This window comes from Calonectris borealis, chromosome Z, assembly GCF_964195595.1.
Source record: "Calonectris borealis chromosome Z, bCalBor7.hap1.2, whole genome shotgun sequence".
In the NCBI taxonomy this organism is placed as follows: Eukaryota; Metazoa; Chordata; class Aves; order Procellariiformes; family Procellariidae; genus Calonectris; species Calonectris borealis.
Window position 1 is genome coordinate 20,206,642 of NC_134352.1, and position 20,406 is coordinate 20,227,047.

The 20,406-nt window shown below is 38.8% G+C and overlaps 1 protein-coding gene across 4 annotated transcripts in view; it reads left to right on the top strand.

The window, feature by feature from the left end:
• Positions 1-20,406, top strand: part of SNX24 (sorting nexin 24) — a 92,272-nt gene that overhangs the window by 26,650 nt on the left and 45,216 nt on the right. For 3 of the 4 annotated variants that reach the window (XM_075138458.1, XM_075138460.1, XM_075138459.1), the window contains one exon: positions 19,106-19,189. The exons of the other annotated variant lie outside the window; for it this stretch is intronic. In XM_075138458.1, the coding sequence (XP_074994559.1) occupies positions 19,106-19,189 (84 nt within the window). The remainder of the gene's footprint in view (positions 1-19,105; positions 19,190-20,406) is intronic. 4 annotated transcript variants of the gene reach the window in all.

A 20,406-nucleotide genomic window follows, 5' to 3' on the forward strand; every position in this document is an offset into this window, starting at 1 on the left:
CATGGTATTTGGCTTTTCATCTTGAGAGTTGGTTTAATCCTTCCTATGCGGTGTAGACATCTTATCTTTACCATATTTACTACTGCATAAGAAGGAAAACGTGGAAGTCGTGATTATGAAGAGAAAGTAAATACATTAGTAAAATGAAATCTCTTTCTAAAAAATCCATGGTTTTAGTAATCTAAAGTAATACCTGCTGACCTCACCTACAGAGCGATCTGTACTCTAACCTGCTTATAATAGCAATCTCACTGATACCAGGTTGCCCTCCGCCCTGCTCTGCTGGCCACTGGCAAAACTTCTGAGAAGATAGAGGTGTTATCTTTGTGTGATGGTGCATGCATTTGTATACAGGTGTGTAATGAAGCTACCTGTCTATCATATCCAGTTGAGTCTTCTCTACCTTAATAATATTATCATGCTTTAATGTTCTTTATCTGTTACACTGAAGCGTGATTTGTATGAAGAAAAGCTCGAGAGTCCTCAGATTTGGTACTGTGCTTTAGCTGCTGCAGGGTGTGTGCCATGTGGCCAGTGCTTACATACTGGAGATATGGTCTTCACCGGTCACTCACCGTACTGCCCGTGCGTACCAGGATGTCTCAGCTGAAAGGCCTGGTCTCAGGGCAGGAGATTCCCATTGACTTCTGGAGTCCTCTGTTTGGGGTCTCAGGTTACGGTCTCTGCTATATCTCTGAGAGGTTTTCTACAGGGCTTTCAAACAATAGTTGTCCTCAGCTGGAAAACTTAGACCAGGTTTCTTGAGAGGCATGAATCTTGGTTAAGAATAGCCAAGCAAAAGCACTCTAAATTAACTGCATTCCCTATTTTCTCAGCCATCAGGTCTTACCTCTACTTTTCCTTTATATTGTTAATTATTTGGTGTGTACCTTTGTGTTGTATACAAGGAATGGCTAGGTGCTCATCTGTTGTTACACATTTGTAATGAGTACAATGGAAAGTTAAGTAGGTGATGTTAAGTCATCAATTGCTACTCTGCTAGGATACTTGAATTAATTTACTGCGTATGATGAACTATTGTGATGAAAGGGAGGCTGCTGGAAAGCTCTGTGTAGGCTAATGTTTCTTTTAAATCAGAAAATTATTTTGAGTTAATTTCCAATTTGGCTTATGAACTCACTCAGAGCCAGTATTGTTGCCTTGCGAATGAGAAATGCTGTCACTCTTTCTGATACATAAAATGACCCAAATGGTGTTACAACAACGTTAATGTATGTAGAATAATGGTCACAAAAACAGAGTGGTGTCAAGGTGTAGCCGTTAAGTGGGACTTTTGTTACTGACTTTATTGTGGTGTCGTGGTTTAACCTGGCAGCAGCCAAATACCACGCAGCCGCTCACTCACTCCCCCCACCCCCAGCGGGACAGGGAGAGAATCGGAAGGGTAAGAGGGAGAAAAACTCGTGGGTTGAGATAAAGACAGTTTAATAGGGAAAGCAAAAGCTGCGCACGCAAGCAAAGCAAAACAAGGAATTCATTCACCACTTCCCATCGGCAGGCAGGTGTTCAGCCATCGCCAGGAAAGCAGGGCTCCATCACGCGTAACGGTTACTTGGGAAGACACACGCCATCACTCCGAACGCCCCCCCTCCTTCTTTTTCACCCAGCCTTATATGCTGAGCATGACGTCATATGGTATGGAATAGCCTATTGGCCAGCTGGGCCAGCCGCCCTGGCCACACTCCCTCCCAGCCCCCTGCACATCTGGCAGGGCATGGGAAGATGAAAAGTCCTTGACTAGCGTAAACAATACCTAGCAACAACCAAAACATCAGCGTGTCATCAACATTATTCTCACACTACATCCAAAACACAGCACTATACCAGTTAACAGGAAGAAAATCAACTCCATCCCAGCCAAAACCAGGACATGTGGCCAGGATATTACCCACTTTTTTGTTGGGCAGAAAGGGAGATGATTGACTTGTGGGGTGGAGAAAATCATTGCACAGAAGGAGAATATTCTAGCTGCAGTCCTGTGTGTTGGGACTCACATATCTTGAGAGTAGTTATTGAAATTCTCTAGAAGCTAGCAAGAGGGCTCTGCTGCAACTTAGTGCTTTCCTGTGCTTCAGGATACTTTTTAGATTTAAAACAATCTACTGCATATTTTCTACCTATTAATTTTTTTTTTTAATAAAATCACCTTTACTTTACTTTGAATACTTGATTGCTAGTACTGGCAAGTGAAATTAGATATCTCATAGTCCAGTATAAGCCCTGCAAATATTGTAACCCCCAGAATGCATTGAAAATCCCCAGATGAAGAGGGTAAAATGCTGCTTTCCCATTGTTCACAATCCCACTCTTGATACGTTATTTTTAAAACTCTTTCTAGAGCTATTTCTGCAACAGTTCTGAAATATACTTGCAATCCGAAATACACTGCACAGTGATATAAAGATTAAAACTCATTTGTGATAACAGGGAGTTGTGTGGTCACCTCAAACAGATACTGATCATAGCGATTTTCCATACCATTCTGGTTTTTCCCTCTGTGTATTGTATATATTAAAGTAAACACATAGCCAGTTGGTTTTTTTTATTTACAGATTTTGCAGTGTTTCTGTCACTTCAACTTCTTGTTCCTTATTAAGACTTCAGAGATACAAACCAGTAGCTCAGTAATTGCTTTCTTGAATCTGCCTTTAATAATTACATTTAGTAAAGCTGTATCGAAAATTAGAAAGGCAGAGACTAATGGAAAACTAGATTTTTCACTGAATTAGAAAGCAAGACAATCCATATATTGACAACATTTCAAGTTGAAACAGATCAGGAAAACTGTTTTGGACTGTCTGTGCAAAGAGGCAAACACAGGCCTGATGTGCAGTGGCATCTGCATTTTATACAGGCAGAGAAACTATAAGAGATTTCATGTAAATAGGTGTCTTGAGAGGGGACAGTACAAATCTGATTTGGAAGCAAGTCACTTGAGGTTTTTTTTAGTCAGAGAACCTCTTTTTTCTTCGCATTAACAAGAAGTACAGAAAGTACAATTTTTTACCGATTAAAATGCCTTGAAATAGGAGGTGGGGGAAAGAGGAAACATGTTTTAAGTTCTTATTTTAGACTGGACCGTAATCTGTGGAAGAATGTTGTTGAGGTTGGTGTGACAGCACTGTGAGCCAGCTTCAATGAAGGCGGTAGAAGAGGGAAGGTATTGGGTCATTGTTTAGTCATTACTAGGACTTTTCACCAAAAATTTAAGGCATTTGAATTCCCATTTTAAGAACAAGCAAAAACATGAAAACTATTTTCAGACTTCTATTCCTGATATGTTGAATATTTTAAATGCTTATTACAAACATGCAATGTGTTCTTTTATTTATTAAGCAGAGTGTGTTCATTAAGAAATGGATGCTTTGTGGTACCTTAAAATTAAAAAAAAAAAAAAACCAACTTTAAAATGTCTACAGATCTTGGAGTGAGAATAGATCATCTCGCAGTTATGTATTGTTAGTTGGGTAGAAAAGCTTGTGCTTACAAGATTTGTATTTTAAACCAGGTTTATTTACTGTTCTGTCTCCACATGCTTTCCGTTTTCATGTAGTAACTGAGCTGTTTTGTTGATAAAGATCATGTGGGTATCTTTGCGTCTTCTGTAGTGTTTTGAGATTGGGCTTTGCTTCAGTTATCCGCTAAAGGGACACTATGCCTAACAAAGGTTATTTTAATATCTTCAGCATTTTTGGAGACCCTTACTTGTACCCAACAGTATAGTCCCATTTACATGCTACACATTTAATAATAGTTTGCTTTGACAGCATAATGCTATCTTCTGATGCTTTTTAGGTCATACTCACAGAACTGGGCATGTCTTGCCTGAGTCTTTGTGAGATTTGGATCGGTGTGCATCAATAGAGCATAGATCCTGTGATTTTAGGATCCCGTGGACCAATTTCAATAAACATGGAAAAAGAGAGTTTTGCGTATGTAAATTTATACAGTTTATTTATTGGATATTAAATTAATTTTACTTTAAATTGCTGCTGAATTTTCAATTTTCAGTATGTTTCATTGAACATATGTTGATGGTTTGAAGGCTTCTGAACATAGAAAAGCGTTGATCTTCTCTTACTAGAACCTTCACCTTAAGTCCTCATCACATAAGATAGAATTTAAATAGCAACTTTCATTGTTATATACATGTATTAATCAGTATGTAACCTTAAATGCATGATTAATACATGTTGGTAATCTGACAAACCTCTTCATTAATCCAGCAACTTTTATGACATACGGAGGGTACCAGTTGTTGCTAGTTAGCTTTTGAACCTCTGTTGAGGCAGTGTGCTATACTGTTGAGTGATAACAACACTATTAGATCACCAGCAGTCTGAGAGATTTCACTCTTGTTTGTAGAACTCATAAAAGCTAATATTATCCATGTTTGAAATGGAAATAATGAATGTATAAGAAAGCATTGCTGGAGTCATAGAGGAAATGGAGAGAACCACAAAGGTGAGGCATGCTTGGGATTCCCTTTTGGCTCTCTGGAATTGCCATTTGAGCAAACCAGCATTATTTGTAATTTAGGACAGATGTTGTTAATTGTTTATTCAGTTCAAACAGTAATTGTTTATTACTGTTCAAACAGTGACTTTTGGACCTGACTTTTTTCCCTGTGGCTGGTGGGAAAGATGAAAGGCTCTTAAGAAGAGAAATAGTGTGAAGCTAATGGGAATATCTGTTGTCTCCCATCCCACCCACCTTCTTCAAAATGTTGCAACAGGATCTTCACAGAAACAACTGGTTCAGTATATTATTTGATAAATCAGAATAAATTTAACTTTTCAAGGTAGTTACTCGACAAAGGTGAAGGGCAAATTGCTGCTTGATAACACAACATTACAAATTTGTGACAGAGGAAAAGTCATGAATGTATAACTGGATCTTCTAACTGTCTTCCAAAAAACAGAAAAGGAAGCAATTTTTTTTATCTTTTTACTTTTCCTCCTGGCTTAGAAGGAACTTTCGTAGGGTCATAGAGTCATTTAGGTTGGCAGGGGCCCATGGAGGTCCAGGCATCCCCCCCCACCCCACTCCTGCTCAAAGCAGGGCCAACATAGATCAGATTGCACAGGGTCTTGTCCTATCATGTTTCGACTTTCTCCACTACCTCTCTGGGCCCCTGCTCCAGTGTTTATCTAATGTAGACTTTCTGATGAAACTAATAAATAGGCCAGATTTGGCACTAGATCTGGTGTTAGTCTTACTTTTCTAGAAAAATTGAGTGAGCTTTGTATGCAGTAATTTTCCATTGGTTCTTTTAAAAAAATTGATAGAAGGAGATTTGATAGAAAATGTTCTTTTCAGTGCAAAGAAAGATCTGGGAATAGGAGTATACATTTTACAATACTTATTTCTATTTCTGATGAGTAGAATTTTGCAAGCTATTTATTTTGCAGATTGATGTGGTGACACATTTTGGGGGAAGACTTTTTTGAAACCCAACATATTGGGCAATATATACATAAAGCAACAACTGTCCAAAAGCATTCAAGTCCTAGTTTTTTTTCTGAAATTATTTTATAACTATTATCTTGTTACTGTAAACTACAGTAATACTTCATATCTTCCTTTAAGACTATTACAAATCCTGTCAGTCTTTGTTGTCAGAAATGTTATGTTCAGTTTTAGTAGGGCGTTACAATTTCATGTAGAATTAATGATCAAGATCTTACAAAGCTAACATGTAATATAGGAGTAAGAAAATGTCACCCTTTTAACACTAGCAGTTTTTTACCTACACATTTTAATGAATTGGTTTCCTCTATTTTCTGTGGTCTTAAAGAATAATTAGAGGAGTTTGTTCTACTTAAAAATCCTCCACTGGTTTCATTCAGTATTTGTTAGTAATTGCAGTGATTAAGAAGTTTTGAGGAAAAATAACTTTTTTGCTTTTATGTATTTCAAGAATACCTGAAGTATGAATACTGTTTGATGATTTTTCAGTTATGTAGTGTCAATGTATGCCAAAAACACTGGCTAGAGCAAAATTCTGCAGTGGTTCGTGGTTTTGCAGGTTAGTGTCTTTTTTGAGACTTTTCTTCTCTTATGAGTTAGAGGAGCAAAGAGATATTTTTCACTGAGAGTCTCTTTCCTCAGGTAGAAAAATCAATACTGCATTTTGTGGAATAACTCTTCTATTTCCTTCTCCATCTCTTTAATATACCCTGGAAGGAGGACTTGAGAAATGTTGAATCTACGTGTAGAACAACAGTGGTCCCTGCAGCAATACAACTTCTCACATTAAATCAGCTGGATGCCAGCACTGGCAGTGTGTGGAGGAGCTGACTTCAGGAGATATTTGGGCTTGTGTGTGCACTTGCCAAGTTTGGTGGTGGGGCTTTTTGGGTTTTTTGTTGTTATTTTTCCGCACATTTTATGTGCAATCCTGTCCTGATTTCAGCTGGGATAGAGTTAAATTTCTTCCTAGTGCTGTGTTTTGGATTTAGTGTGACAAGAACATTGATAACACAGTGATATTTTTAGTTGTTGCTAAGTACCCTACTAGTCAAGGACATTCAGCTTCCATGCTCTGCCAAGTGCACAAGAGGCTGGGACGGAGCATAGCTGGGACAGCTGGCCCAGCTGGCCAAAACGGGGTATTCCATCCCATGTGATGTCATGCTCAGTATATGAATGGTAGGCGTTCCTGGAAGTAGCGATCGCTACTTGGTTATCGGTCAGCGCAGGTGGTGAGCAATTGCATTGTGCATCACTCATTGTGCATCACTCATTTTGTATATTCTAGTAGTAGTAGTAGTACTAGTAGTAGTAGTAGTATCCCTTCCTTTTCTGTTCTGTTAAACTGTCTTTATCTCAACCCATGAGGTTTTTTTCACTCTTACCCTTCCAATTCTCTCCCCATCCCACTGCGGGGCGGGGAGGGAATGAGCGAGCGGCTGTGTGGTGTTTGGCTGCCTGCTGGGTTAAACCATGACAAATCCTTGTTAAAAAGCCTTCCTGACAAAATCAGGAAGAAGTGAGTAAGTACCAGGATTAGTTTCTCATGTCCTGAAATAGGTACTTGTACAACAGTATGCGAGGTAGGATGTGTTTGCTGTCTGCGTGCATGTAAGCACATTGTACGTCCCTGCTCTGCGTCCGCAAGGTTTCTGAGAACTTGGGCTTTTAACCTCGGGCCTCTGAATTGTGCCCAAGTGGGATGCTCTAAGTAGGTTTTCCTAGGAAAAAGCATGAAATAAATTGTTCAGCATTGCAGAAGCACTTGGATTTTAGATGTAAAGTTTCCAAAGTGACTGTGATGTTATTGTTTGCCTTAATCTCGAGGCCGTACTTTCTGTACATACGGTTTTCCTGCCTTTGTAAATGTTTTTTAGTTCTTACATGGAAAGAGCCCCTAAGGACATCGTCCTTTGCTCATTTGTTCACACGACACTGTCAGTCCCACATGCTGAGCTGAGCGGACACTCAGTGGGGAAAAGTAGTGTGTGACTGATGGCTGCAGGTAAGTATGCACAGGGATGCTGGGTTGCATTGTGTTGAAGAGCTTAAACGACACTACGCGTATGTAAATTCACAAAATCATTGTTTCTTAATGGTTTCCCCTTTTTCTACTTTTTACCCCTGAGCAGGCAACTGGGAATGAAGGGAAGGAAATATGTCATTTGGATAGGTACTGCCCCAGACACCCAACTGGTGGACATGGAGCTTTTAGGTCCCTAGTATAGACCTCTAGATTAAGAGGCGCCTGAGATTTTATCATCCAGCTGCCCCACCAGCAGTGGAGGGAGGGAGAGGGATATTATGCGTTACCGATGGGTTTTCACAGCAAGCAGATGCAATGACATACGTTTCTGATTCCTACACGACGAAATCATGCATTCCCTTCAAGGTTACAGAAGCCAGAGTACTTCAGACTAAAAGCCCCTTCTCCTGCTCTTCCTTGGCCTTCTTATTTTAATGGTGATGCAGTATGGTCTTTTCAGGTGTTGTTCCCCTGTGCCATAGCATAGATTCCTGTCCAGCATCTCTTTCTTACAAAAACTTAAAAACATGCTCCAGTCTTTTTTCTGTTCCCTAACATGATAGCGGCTCGTAAGCGTAGAAAAGTATTCTGTAGGCCTGAAATTTGCCCTAACTTTATGGAGGTGCCATAAACTTTCAGTCAGTATGGACGTGGTGTAAAAATAACAGAGCACCAGCAGTGCTGATGCCATTGGAAAACCTACATTATGCATATACTCTGTGCAAAGTTTTGTTAGGAGTTAGGCTTTTTTCCAGAAGTTTATGGGTTGGCCAGATTTGCCTCCCAGCTGTCTAACTGGTCTTCTTGTCCGCATCATGGGGGAATTTGTGTGAAATGGTTTGCGTTTTGTTTTGGGTTGGGTTTGGGGTTTTTGATCGGATTTTTTGGTGTGGATAAAGTAAAATATATTTTTCTTTAAGTATGTGTTTGGACTGTCTCAGCTGTAACTTTCTAAAAATATTTTCTGTCTGAATCACATACCTGGTATGGAAAATCTAAGCCCAAAAATTAAAGGTTGGCAAAACTGTAAGTAACTGAGAACAGTCTTGTAATGGAAAATATTAGATTATTCTAATTACTCCTAGCACTGCCATTGACTCCTATAATATATTTTATTAAATTAACTCCATCTCAGATCCTCTTGAAATGTTATTGAGATGTTAATTAAAAATAGCGGTAGTATGTGTGAGCTGCAGCATGAAACAGGAAGGTGAGGAAACAGCTGATGCAAGGTGAATGTCCCTTTGTTACCCCTTCAGATTCCTTACCTGTGAAAAACATATACGGGTGAAAGAAAAGGTAAGTAGGGACAGAGGCTGTACAGAAGATAAGCAGTTGCTTGCTGAGGCAGTTGGAGATAAGATATTATACACATACAGGATAAGTTAAGTTGTATTTTCTCTGCCCTGTAAATAGAGAAGTGTTCTGTAAACACGTAGAAGAATCAACTTGTGCTGCAACTAAGCAAAAGAAACTGCTTTAAACTAAGCAAAGTTTACATTCCTTATGCAGGGAGGCACTGGAGACTCACAATAATAGAGCCTTTGTAACAAAAAAAATATTTGAAGTTATTTATGGCAATGTTTTGTGTGAATAGAAATGGCAAAAGTTGTTCTATTCAGTACAAAAGGTGAGAACCAGGAAAATACCAAGATTGGATGAGGTTTGCATAGGGGAGTGAAGTTTTTACTAAATTCATAATAAGGCAAAAAGAAAATTTGAAGCCTCAGAATGAGGGAAGGAGGATATCTGTGACAGTATCACATTGTATCTGTAATGACTTTTATTGCTATCTGTCATTTTTTTCTTGATAGTACTTTCGAATTTGTCCAACTGAATTTAGGAGTTTAAGTCTGTATGTATTTAAATAGGGGACTTGGTTGTATCTGCACGTGATGAACATCCAGAGTTTTCTAGTACAGTAAATGAGGATTTCTTTTACACCCAAGAACCAGGACATGAAATGTGACCCTCAAATTTCAGCTAAAAATGAGTATATGGATATTGTTTCCTCACAGTGCTGTGTTTAGGAATCTACTAGCTTTTATTACTGAAGTGTTCAAGCCAAGTTAGTTCTTCAGTAGTCTGTGCTTGGCTGTCTTTAGTTTTTTTCTTCTTTGAGGAAAAGACAGTCACAGATTCTTAAACCTGTGAATGATACTTTTTGACTCTGATGCTTCTAGTTAACGTTTGAAGAGATTGGCATGTTGTATTAACTTCAGTTCAGGCAACGGTCAGCAATTAAACATGTAGCACAATTTTCAATCATCCGTTGCCTGTCGCTTTGTTTGCACTATGCATGCTTTTATGTCCACGTTTCCAGCATCAAACGGAATTTATAACTTATTTAAAATCTTTCTGAAATGTGTTGGATACGTAGTACTTTATCTGGCTGAATACATGTGCAGGCATGTAATTACTCCATGTTTACCTCACTATGTTCCAAGTAATTGAGAGGCCAGTTGCAAAATAACGTAATTCTCACTGAATCAATTTTTATTGTCTTTGAAATTATAAATATTTAATTGTACAACCAGTGTTTTCTGATAGGTTTTACAATCTTGTATCGCAAAATTGCTAATAGGATACTTTAATTATAGATATTATCCTGGATATTGGTTTGTATTAGTATTTCTTCTGCTTTTGAACCTACACAATATGTTGACATAATTGCACTGGATGTGGTCTCCATAAGCAGTTCAGATGTTGCCTTTTCTCAGACATGGCTGCTTGAGTCAAATTCAGTGCTGCCTTAGCTCTTCCAGTAAGGCCAATACAGTTCTGCCTGAAGCATCTGCGATTGAGCTACCCGCTGTGTTTTATACTGTAACTCTAAGGGAAGCAAATTAGGAAATATTTTTCTCTCCTCCCTGCATTCTTCCCTTGTGTTCAAGTCAAATCTAAACCCTGCATCCCTCTGGACTTCACCCTGGTCCCTTTTATGGGACGTCTGCACCTCACTGACTGCAGCTCCCGCAGATGTACCCAGGATAGAGTCAGGCTGGCCCCCATGGCACTGAACTTTGTCCAGACTTTGCCACAAGTTTTGCAGCTTGTGCTGCCCACACTGCTGCTACTGTTATCCTGCCAGCAGTACCTGAACTGGTTAAATATGGCTCAGGAATATCTGCATTCACTGTGGCCAGCAAGCCAACTATAACATAAATGCTCTGTTAGTCACAGCATGTAAATTCAGACACTTAAAAACTTATGTAGACAGGTAAAGAGGAGCAGAGACACTTCTCAGATGGATTACTGCAGAGACCCTAATAGGAAAAGACGCAAGGTGGATGTACAGTATTTCCCTCCTCTGGTATTTACTCACCACGAAGAATGTGGAGCTGGTTTTTAATAGCTTGTGTATACTGTAACTTGACTAAATACTGTTGTGTTTCATGTTCATATGTGTTTAGTTAGTCACTAGCAGAGGAAAAGGCTAAATTCACATACCAGGGAATATGAAACAGTGCAAAGCTAGCTCTTTTGAAGTGTAATGCTCATCACCCTGCTGTGTCTATACTTTTTTAATGTGTTCTTTGATACCATTTGAGATTTTTGTTTGTAAATAAAACATCTGTGCTTTGGAGGTCTTAGATGGCCCAGGTGTTCTCCAGACAGCAAATAGAAGTGCAAACAAAGTAACACAGACTTAAAGTTTCTAGAAAAAACTTAGTCTTGTGTCTAGCTTCTTAAAAAAAGGAGTTTCTTGCAGCTAGTTGGCTGCAATATGGGGGCACTTTCATTGTGGTTAGGAGTTGCATCCTGCCTTGAGAAGTAAGAGGACTCTTTATAGACTCTCCAGATAAAATAGCAAAGGATTTTGTGACAAATAGAAGAGTCCTTATATTTATCAAACTTAGAATTCATCTCTTTCATGTAAATATACTTTTGCCATCAGTTATTTTTTGCAATATTCAATTTTATCCCAATGTGCTATTTCTATTGGAAAGTTCATCTTTTCCATAAAAAGGCTCATGGTTGTTCTATTAGTAGAACACTTCCGATAAGAGACACTGAGAAGATCCAGATGGACAAGTAGAGCAGAGCAGGCTGTGTAACTGTAGGCATTAGCATGTGTTAGGAACTTTTTCCTTTTTCAGTAAAAGATCAACAGATTTTTCCTTAAGTTTGTTTCTAAGGAAGTTAGCCAAATAGGTGACCACAGTGACAATGAGATTTTAAAAGGGTGTCATCTGCGTAACAGTTGTGCTCTGCAGACCTAATAAAGAAAAATATCAAAAGCAAGTCAGATCTCGTAGCTTCTTGGTTTGGTTACAAATTAGATTTCCATAGTCAGTGTTTCACTGGCAAGGGAGAGGCTTTTTAGCTTGGAAAGCCAAGTAAATTATTTTTCAGGAAATGACAGAAAAGTTCCTATGGGATTTTATGAACCATGTGTTTGGAAAAGATTGGTTTAAAGAGAGTTGAAAAAATCAGAAAACTACTTACTCTTATATGTCAGCTACTCTTTCATTCAACAGTGACAGCTCTGTGGAAGCCTCCCTCGAGCTTCCCATGTTGTAGGAATTACAAAACTGTCTGACTGGGTTGCAGTATAAATTGTTTTACTACCTCTTCCTCTAAACCCTAAGAAATATAACATACACTTCTTAAAGGCTATCTTCAGAAGAAATACCCTCGAGTCCTATGCTTGCCTTTTGTACGTAATTCCTACCAACACTGTGCCATTTTATGAGTGGAGGAGGCCCTTACTGCAAAAGACCGTAGGAGAGAGAATATCCTTAATTATTTTGTAGTATTGGTGGGAAGGACAAACTGCATGCTGGAAGGTTCGCAAAGAGACTGTAGGTCTGGTTTAGGTAGGTACTGGTACCAGTAACACTGGTAAGTGTTAGTGAAGAGACAGTTTTTTCAGTAAATAAATGGCTGAAGGTTACATAAAATTAGTAAGGAGACATTTGAAGTAGGAGCGACGTTTATAAGAACATGTGCTTGTGATTGTTCTTAGGTACATATTTAGTAATAAAGGTCCAAGTGAGATTGCAGTAACATGAGATTTAACAGGAGGAGTCAGTGAAACAACGTACTTGTCCTCTCAGTGTGTTTGTCATAGTAGAAAATCTATTTATTGTATTATAAAAACACAATAATTATAAAAAAATTAAGGCTGCTTCTCCAGGCCGGGAGAGGTCAAGTAACTGCTTCACACAGGCTGGAGCTGTTGGGAATATTCTCTGGAAATCCTGCAGCGGACGTTTCACTTCTCTGATATGGTCTTTCTCCTTCACAGGCTCTGGACAAAGCAACGTCATAATTGCATAATGTCAAGCCTTCCTTTCCATAGTTAAGAAAACTATGTACTTTTTTCCTTGTGCTGTAACTTAATATTGTACATTGTAATTGGGACTAAGTGAAACAGTCTGATTTCACATAACAGACATGACAATGCTTGGGGTGGGGGGAGGGGGCTGTTTGTGGGTCCAACCCAACTTTTGAGCTGACTTTAGGTAAGATAAGTACATCTTGTGGTGGATAATATAATGGATCTGAATCTCTTTGGGGCCCTCCAATAAAAGTGAACACTTGTGTTGGGTAAAGCTGTACCACTGGAGGTCGAAGCACAGGCACAACAAGTAGTTGCCGGGCTCAGCCGGGAGGCGGAGGTAGCTGTGGCCCATTGCCTGCCTGTGAGGATCGGTGCTCCAAACGTCTGCGCTAGCTGAGCTACCCATCTGCAGCTCCTGCTTTCTGCCTGCTCTCGTGGCCATCAGGAAGAAGGGTTCAGCACGTGTGAGGACTGCTATTAGGAAGGACAGATGGCTCTCAGCTCTGTCCCTGTTCATCCTCCCCCCCCAACACTCTGATTACTCTCAGTTTCTGATACCTAATCTTTCACTTTTTTTCCTTACTGCCTCTTACAGCCACTTTCATCCCTTCTTAGGGCCCCAGCAAAACCAAAAGGATCAAACCGAGCTCTTCAGGGCTGTTCTGCTTCTTTCTTTACTGTGCCCCAACTTGTTTCCCAGTTCTGCAGGAGGGAGGGAGCCCTTTCCTCATGGGAAGAGCGTGCAGGAGTTTTTATAGGGGCTACTTGGATAGGGTGGGGAGAGCAATTGCTACAGGGAGGAGACAAAGATGTGACAATAAGCAACCTACCTAAGGCACAGAAGGTCTTAAGTCTCAGCAAGTGGACATGGTGGGGATAACCCAAAGTAAACGGTGGGTGCAAGACAGGGAAGAAAGAGAACTGAGCGGAATGTGATTGGAGAGAAGAGAAAAAGGGAGATCTGCCTCGCCTGATGCCTCCATGACCCATGTCAGCCTGTCGCTGGGCCCTTGAGCTGTCCTGTGCCCACTGCAGAACTGAGTTTTGCTGCCCTCCCTTCCAAAGGATGAAGTCAGAATAAGTTAATTTGTTTTCATTTGGGGGGTAGCAAGATTCAGTTTTATCAAGGCTGCTATGAAGTTTGAGTTGGCTCTGAATACCGTCCTCGTCTCCGCCTCTGCTGTGGAGAGCATTCAGAAGTATGGAGCATTGCCATGAGGCACTTACACCCCTGAGATACCGAATTGCTGCTGCAGCTACGTGCGTCTCTGGTTACTGCCACCACCCAGCTGCTCTTACTGATTCGGTGGACTATCGTTTTCCCTGGGATCAGCTGGATGGGAACAGGTTTAAAGTCATCTTTTGATCTCTACTATATGCCGTGGTCTTGTTCTAGTCATAGCACAACTGAGACAGAAAATGTGCCATTGTCTGAACAATAATGAAACACTAAACACATGGAAATCCTATTAGTGTTTCATGGACCGTAGCTGTCATTTCATTTGCTCTGGAATTCCTTCCATATGGCCATGACAAAGGTTTAAGGTTGAGTTTCTTGACACTTTGAATGCATTAGCTGTTCCTGAGACAAAAGTCTGTCAAGCATACTGAAGCATCTAAAAGGATGTATTTATTTCTTTAAGCAATATATTAAATAGAATTAGCGTTAGTAAGCTTGGTCTTGAGAGAGAAAAGCTCTGTGCTAGAATTTTGTGGGGTTTTCTTTCCTGGTGAATGTTAGACAAATATGTCTGCTTTTTGTAAACTTTTCTTTTTTTGCCTCTGGTTTTTGTATCTCCTCATTCTAAACAAGGCTGCCCCAAATCTCCTTCTCTACTGTAATTTTTCAGTTTATATACTTTGCAATTCATTTTGCCATGTATAAATATACACAATATGATAGTACTAATTTACCATAATTATAAACTCTGCAGTTCATGTAATTTCCATGAATGAATAGAAAAGTGCCACCTGTGTGTTTCTCATGTAATAGAAAACCAACCTGAGAAGTTACTATTTTCATTAGTTTTCCTCCTTACTCCTGGTCATGTATGTCATTCTTGTCTGTGTTTTTTGTTAAACTGATCATTCTGGGGTTTTTGAGACAAAGTTACTGGGGCTGCATGTTTTCGCATCAAATTGTCAGATAAAAGTTGTCCTTTTGTATCCAGTGTAAGCATTTGACATAGGTAAGAACTGAAAGAGGGCAGTATCAGTGTTATTTACCACGCAGTTCTTGATGTGCACGTAGAACACTGGTGGGCTTACAGGAAGGCGTGGGTGGTTCTTGTATGTCTTATTGGTTCCTATTTTCTTCCATTTGTGCCTTCTGTTTTGGAAATTCACAATGATAGAGTACCAATTGTTTGCCCGTATTTAATCCAATTTAGTTATTATGTAGTGCTGTCCAGTTTCTGCAGCAAGAAGAGAAATGTAAGTATTCTTGAAAATAGTGAAAAACGATCATTTAGTTAGATCAGAAACGGATAAATTCAGGAAAATGGCAAAATTAGGCATACTTGTTAACAGTAGGAAATGAAGAAAATGGTTTCCAAAATCCAAATATAATCCATATCATTGGAACAAAGTGGAGGCAAAGACAGGCAAAAAAGGTTTTATTTAAAAAAAAAAATCATATGTAAATCTGTTTTTTAGTCAGACCTGAAAGTTTTTGCTATCTTATTAACAAAAACCTTCGGAATTCTTCCTGAAGAGTTTCCTTCACAGGTTTGATGGTTATGAATTGCAGTGGCAGATCTGCAATTCCGTTAGGCAAAAGATGAACATTATTCACACTGATATCAAATCCAAAGGTGTTTGTCCCATACATCATTTATGTGGGTTAAATTCTGTTGGAAGAATGCTTTTAATGGATAATGATCTTCTGACTTTGTGCAAACATCGTTGATAACTGTTGTGGTAGTAACCAAGAAAGGTGAGTCCTTTCTAGTTTCAGAGTACTCGTAAAGAGTTTTCTAATTGGTGTCTTCATATCTGTGGTCCCTTGTGTCCTAGTTAGGATGAACTGCAAATCTTTCAGTGCGGTGTAATTTCTGGTATTTCAATGACTATGGGAAAAGCATTTTACTTGTCTTATTCAGTGATTAATTGTTGCATTTTTCATTTAACTAACTGTCACTTATAAAAAGTCATATGTCTTTTCAGAATTATCTGTTCATAGAACATGAACATTTTTACAAGAAAAGTAATTTCCTTGCAGTGTTGCATTTTTTCCCCCATAGTTCTTCCGTCTTTATTTTGGCACTTTCATCTATGTTCACCAGTTTCCTTGCATTGTTTTTCTGTCAGGGCCTGCAATTGCTCAGTTAAATTTATAAGATTTGTCTCTAGCTATTTTGAATCCATGAAGAGATCCTATCTCTCTCGTAAGTTAGTATGTCTTTCTGTCTTTCACACAAAGCCGTGTCACTATATGAAATAGCGGCACAGAAACTCACTTCTGTGCTTTTAGTTTGCTCTTGTGAATTGTGATCTGGTAAACACTGAGGAGGCAAACCTGGAATTTATGCTGTCTAAATAAAGTCCTTTAATAATATGAAGTTCATCATGTTATTTCACTTACTTGCATTTCTGCTTTATAAGTTACTTTGTAAATCATTTAATATTTAGATTTGCGTTAAATGAAAACGTTCACAGATTTTCCACTTATTTATCACAAATTACTTTACATTTATAAAATCTAGGTGACACAGTGAGTAGATTAGAAACACCATTTACAGGGTTTTGTTTTCAAATAGCAATTTTCAACTTCATGAATAGCAGATCTGTTGTCCAGCTTTGTAAATTTTAGATGGCTGCTAAAGCTGGATGCAAGAGCTCTGGGCAGTAAGAGGCAAAGTTAAAGCCTCTATACAGGTACAAACAGTTGAAGGTGTAAAGGTAGGAGATTTGTGGGTTTGGAAATTACATCACTGTGCACAGGAAGCTGTTGTTGTCTCTTCTCATGTCTTCTGTGAAAGTGACCAGCAAATATATTCTTTAGTGTCATCTTGTTAGCAAAAACTATGCAAACAGTGATGAAAACTATGCTAAGATTAAAAAGGCAGCTGAATAAATGCTGCATACTTTTTCTGAAGCCATTTCTGTAATTCCTTAACCAGTGATGAAACACAGATAGATACATGCTTTGGAAAGAAGGTCCACAGAGGGATTTATATTTCCTTTCTTCCCCATATTCCAACTATTCTGCTTTATGAAATGACAGGTTTATAGACTTCAGAGGGAAAGACGTTTCTCTGAAGTTGTACATATGACTAAAACCAAGCATAAGCCAAGCTATGATTCACAAGAAAGTTACCTGTTAAGAGAGTGCTTATAGCTGAGGCAGAACCCCCCTTAAACTTCTCCAAATTGCTTGGCAAACCCTGTAGCCAACAAAAGTGCTAAACTAACAGTGGTGCAGAGGCTCTCAGCTGACTGAGGTTTAAGTGGGTGTTAGGAGTTGCTCGTAATTGCTGGAGATTTAACATCAAGTTAATTCAAACTTAACTTGCAACGCCTTAACTAGTGACTCATGGTCACTTCTAACTTAACTAGTTTCATATTTTGTTATCCATTCTTCCCATCAAGGTATCCTTGAAACTGCTTCAGTGCAGTAGCTTTCCTGTACTTTCCAAAGCATTTTGTTTCTTGCAGAACTATTTCTTTCATGCAGTGTGTAGAATATAAGATGTAAATAATGCTTTCCTCTCATATAATTAGGATGTTAAGTCTCAACTTAAAAAAAAAGCCCATATTGATTTTTCTTTGCATGTGATTCTCTTTACAACTCTGAACTTACAACATACTCCTAAGGGTGCCTTGGAGTTTTTTCACATGTAGAGGAAACTTGTTTAATAGCCAATAGCTGTTCTCCCAAAATAGTCTAAATAGATAGGAGAAAAAAAAAATCAATGCACCCAAATAAGGTCATCTGCTCACAGTGATTAGAACACAAAAATAGGCCTTTTCAAAGAGGTAGAATGTAGCACAAGTTATTTTGATGGATTACAATGATCTGAACTAATTTTGGTAATGTAAACATTGGTGTGAAATGACTACAGTCCCATCCATACTGCATTCAAACAAAGGTAGACGCATTTCAGTCTGGATTAAATAAAATGCTGTCTGTTTCTAATGTGATTTGGCTAGCCAGTGAAAACCTTAGCATTTTGACCTGTTTGAAAGGCAGGTTTTAGTGGACAATAGAAAGTGTTTATCCAGCATAGTTTCTGTATGTTTGCTCTGATCAATGCTAGCTGGGCATGTTGTGACAGAAACCCCCTTTTTCTGCATTCAGGCATAAACACTGTTTGCAAATTTATTTCAGAGAACTTTTTATTTGGCCTAAGTCTTGGGTCTTGATGTAATCATCTATCCTGAACATCATCTCTCATTGTCCTGGAAATAATTATTTCCAGCATTTTGTGAGCAAAACAGAAAACAAAGAACTCCTAGATAGACCAGGCACCTTATCTGTATTGCATTTCTGCTGATCTTGTCTTCATTTAATAGACCCTGGTTTTCTGAGTACTTCAAAATATTTCTCATCACTTGCCCTCAGAACTGACCCATTGACCTGAGAATCAAGAAAATGTCATGTTAGTGACTACTAATTAGTGGATCCAGAGAGCTGCTTCTCCTGGCCTTTCAACCTTCCAGAGGCAGCAACAAAAGCTGTCACATGTATCATACGAAGAAAACAAGCATTTGCCATGTTTGGTTTTTTTTTTCCTAGGGTGTAGATAGTTGCACAAGCTCAGTTGAGACTACAGATGAATTTGTAGGTTCGGAGGAAATTAACCTACGATACAGTGTTTGCATTTATTTTTCCTTTTCCATGCATAACATACTGAATCTATTATCCAGTTCTTACTGAACATGTGTGAGTGTGTTAGTATGCCGAATTGTAAGAGGGAAAAAGAATGAATCTTTGCTTCTTTTCTCTCTTTTTTTTTTTGTTCTTACCACCCTTTGTTTTAATCTTTTTTTTAACGACTTCAAAATGTATTAAATATTTCTGAAAGGGAATATTTTCTAATATTCTAATGCTTAGTTTTTAATGTACAGTATACAGTCCAAACTTAACTTGTCTTTTTGTATGTTTGTTGAACAAGCTTATTAACAGAAGATTCAGCCATACTTCCCATTAATCATTCTGGTACTTCCGAGCCTCGTAAGTCATCATAGGTTTTTTGGGACCACCTACTGGAATGACTGTAAAATGTGCAGTGACAGCCATGTCACAGAACTGTTCGTGCAAGTACATTAATCTCCTTTTTATTATTTATAATTTTCAGGTCTTTAAAATAGAGGTGCTAATGAGTGGAAGGAAACATTTTGTGGAGAAGAGGTATAGTGAATTCCATGCACTTCATAAAAAGGTAGTGATCTCTTTCTTTATAAGGTGTAACTTTGTTTTGCCTTAGTTGTGATGTTTTTCTCTATCTTGAAATTGTTACTATACATGTTTTATCTTAAATATATCTTGTGATTCGCGTTTCTGGAAATGAGTTCCCAACTAACTCAGTTACTTCTCTATTTTGTGGAAAGGGATGATGACTTTTCAGATATTACTAACTCTCATTTTCTTTTTGATTATTGTTTACATGCTGTATTGCTAAAATGCTGTCTGTAGTATGTTTTTTTCTTCTTGTAAAATCACAAAATAAGACACATTCCTATAGCAAACAAACGCATTTTTGGTTTTTATCCAATTAGGCAAATAATTTGTTAGTTCTATAAATTGTGTTGCTAACCTGCTATAGGTAAAGTTGAGGAAACAACTTGTATACACCAGGAAACTAGACATGAAAAAGACTGAGTAGACCATCTTACTCTGCTGCTTTTCATACAATGAATGTGATATAAAATACCTGCTAAGTTTGTCTACTGAATCATCTTACTAACTAATATAGAAGGGAACTCAGTACTTTCAAAATTGGTTATCCACTAATTGTTCTTTAAATTGTTTTGATCATTGTTAAAGGAAAAGTATGATTTCTCCTCTCCAGGCTGAACTGGAACATGCTATACAGTTGTGCAGCTGAAAGGCAAGTTTTACATTTTTCTGCCTTACGGAGGCCAAGTATTGTGAAGGAGAATTCTGGAAAAGCATTACAGCCCATTGCCAGCGGTGGGGCTGCAATGAAGAAGTTCAGTCCTTCGTTCCTAGGACCTGGGTCAACTGAACGTTTGTTGGTTTGTAGCTCTCAGTGGCAGTGGAGTGTGTGCACGCTCAACTGCTTTGACTGGTGTTGCTTGCCTTCAGTACGGAAAAGCTTCCTCTGCAAATGGCAGAGAGCAGCACGGGCATTTACAGCTCCTGCCACTGCAGTGTCAGAGGAGCTTACCCCCACCAGCATGTTTGCTGGTCGCCCTGAATCAGCTCGGGAATCATCTCATTCAGGGAAGAAGCATTATCCTGGTGGCAGAGAGGATAGATTTTGCCAGCCTTACATGGTGTATGGGTATAAGCAGACTCGGGTCAACAAGAGGCAACTATGGACCCATCTGTGTGTTGGCCCTCAAAAGTCCAAGGAACAAGAATATATTTTGCTTTACTGCAGTGTAATTAAGATGTGCTAGTATTTCTTGCCTT